Below are 1587 nucleotides of genomic sequence, written 5' to 3'. Positions count from 1 at the left end.
AGGTGAGCAAAGTAAGAGGGTCAAGAGGACAGGACTTATCTTGGTTTTTGTTGTTGCAGAGGTAGGCCGGTGAAGGAGGTCGGCAGGCAGGCCATGGCTCAGGAGGCATCAATTCTGGGCGGATGGCTCGGCGATGGCCTTCCCTCATGGGGAAAGGTCAGAACTCACCTCGATCGGGTTAGCCCCTTCAGGGGGGCCAAGCGTCTAGATGGAGGGGCCAGCTGAGCCACCACTGTCGCCAGAGGTCTTAATCGCCTTGCCGATGCTCGGTTGGTCGAGCACCGCCGCTGTCTTAGTTGCTTCCTCCACCGATGCCCTTCTTGCGTCATGGCCAGGGCCATCGGGAGCACAAGGGGCGATGAGCGTGGCTGCTTTGGTGATGCAGTCTTGCTTGTAGTAGTAGGCTTGCTCAAAGCTGCCCTCGACAATGATGACCCCCTTTGGGTTAGGCATCTTGAGCTTGAGGTAGGTGTAGTTGGGGATGGCCATGAACTTAGTGAAGCATGATCGACCAAGGAGGGCATGGTAGACACCAAGGAAGTCGATGACCTCGAAGGTGAGCGGCTCCTTGCAGAAGTTGTCCGGTTGGCCAAAGGTGACGCTGAGCCAGATGCACCCGAGGGGCACAGGCTTCCTTCCCCGGCACAATCCCGTAGAATGGTGCCTTGCAGGGGCGCAGGTTCCTCTGAGGGATGCCCATCTTGTCGAGGGTGCTGGCGTAGAGTATGTTGAGGCTGCTGTCCTCATCCATCAGCACCTTGGTGAGGTGCGCGGTGCCCAAGATCGGGCTGACCACGAGCGAGTAGCGCCTCGGATGATAGACGCGATTAGGATGGTCTTCTTGGTCGAAGTTGATGGCTGTCTGGGACCACCGGAGCCACATCAGGGCATCAAGGGTGTGGACGACATTCACCTCCTGCTTAGTGATGCAGCGCTGCTGGTGGGATTCATATGCCTAGGAGCCCCCAAAGATCATGAGGTAGCGCTCAGCCTTGGGGAACTCGTAGTTTTCCTCCTAGGCACCGTCCATCAGGTCATTAGCCTTCGAGGTAGGCTTCTAAGCCTTGCCCTATTGGCCAAGGGTGCTACGGATGTAGTCCTTCATGGTGGCTAGTCCTTGAGAAGATGCTTCGCCTGCCCCCGTGGAACAGGCAGGGGGACTCAAGCGCCTTCTCGAAGTGTTCCAGGCATGCAATGTGCCCATGGGGCTGAGGTCTGGTGGCGTGGTCGACCGAGGTGACCATCTCCTCCCCACGGCGCTTCTGGTCCTTGTTTCACATATCGCGGCATCGCTAGGATGAGGCAGGATCGTCGGCGCCATCACCACCACTAAGGTGGCTGGCGGCCTTGGCTCTCCCGCTAAAGTTGGCCTAGACGGCTTCCTCACCGGTGGCATACTAGGTGGTGATGTCTAGGAGCTCCCGCGTCATGCGCGGGGTGTCGTGGCCGAGCGCGTGGATGAGCGCCTCGCAGGTCATGCCACAGATGAAGGTGTTGATCACGTCGGCATCGGTGATGTTTGGGAGCTCATTGCGCTTCTTGGAGAAGCACTGAATGTACTCTCGATGGGTCTCATCGGCCCTCCAC

The 1587-nt window shown here is 58.5% G+C and overlaps 1 protein-coding gene across 1 annotated transcript; it reads right to left on the bottom strand.

Annotated features, from left to right (window-relative positions):
* Nucleotides 1–204: 204 nt before the first annotated feature.
* LOC136488423 (uncharacterized) lies at nt 205–883 on the bottom strand. Its single transcript, XM_066485358.1, has 2 exons — nt 617–883; nt 205–567 (listed from the first exon to the last, which is right to left on the bottom strand). Exons 1-2 carry the CDS (start codon nt 881–883, stop codon nt 205–207), a joined length of 630 nt encoding a protein of 209 aa, XP_066341455.1.
* Nucleotides 884–1587: the final 704 nt, after the last annotated feature.

This window comes from Miscanthus floridulus, chromosome 10 (genome assembly GCF_019320115.1).
Source record: "Miscanthus floridulus cultivar M001 chromosome 10, ASM1932011v1, whole genome shotgun sequence".
In the NCBI taxonomy this organism is placed as follows: Eukaryota; Viridiplantae; Streptophyta; class Magnoliopsida; order Poales; family Poaceae; genus Miscanthus; species Miscanthus floridulus.
The sequence above is the reverse complement of the archived record's forward strand: the minus strand, read 5'-3'. Positions and strand labels throughout refer to the sequence as shown.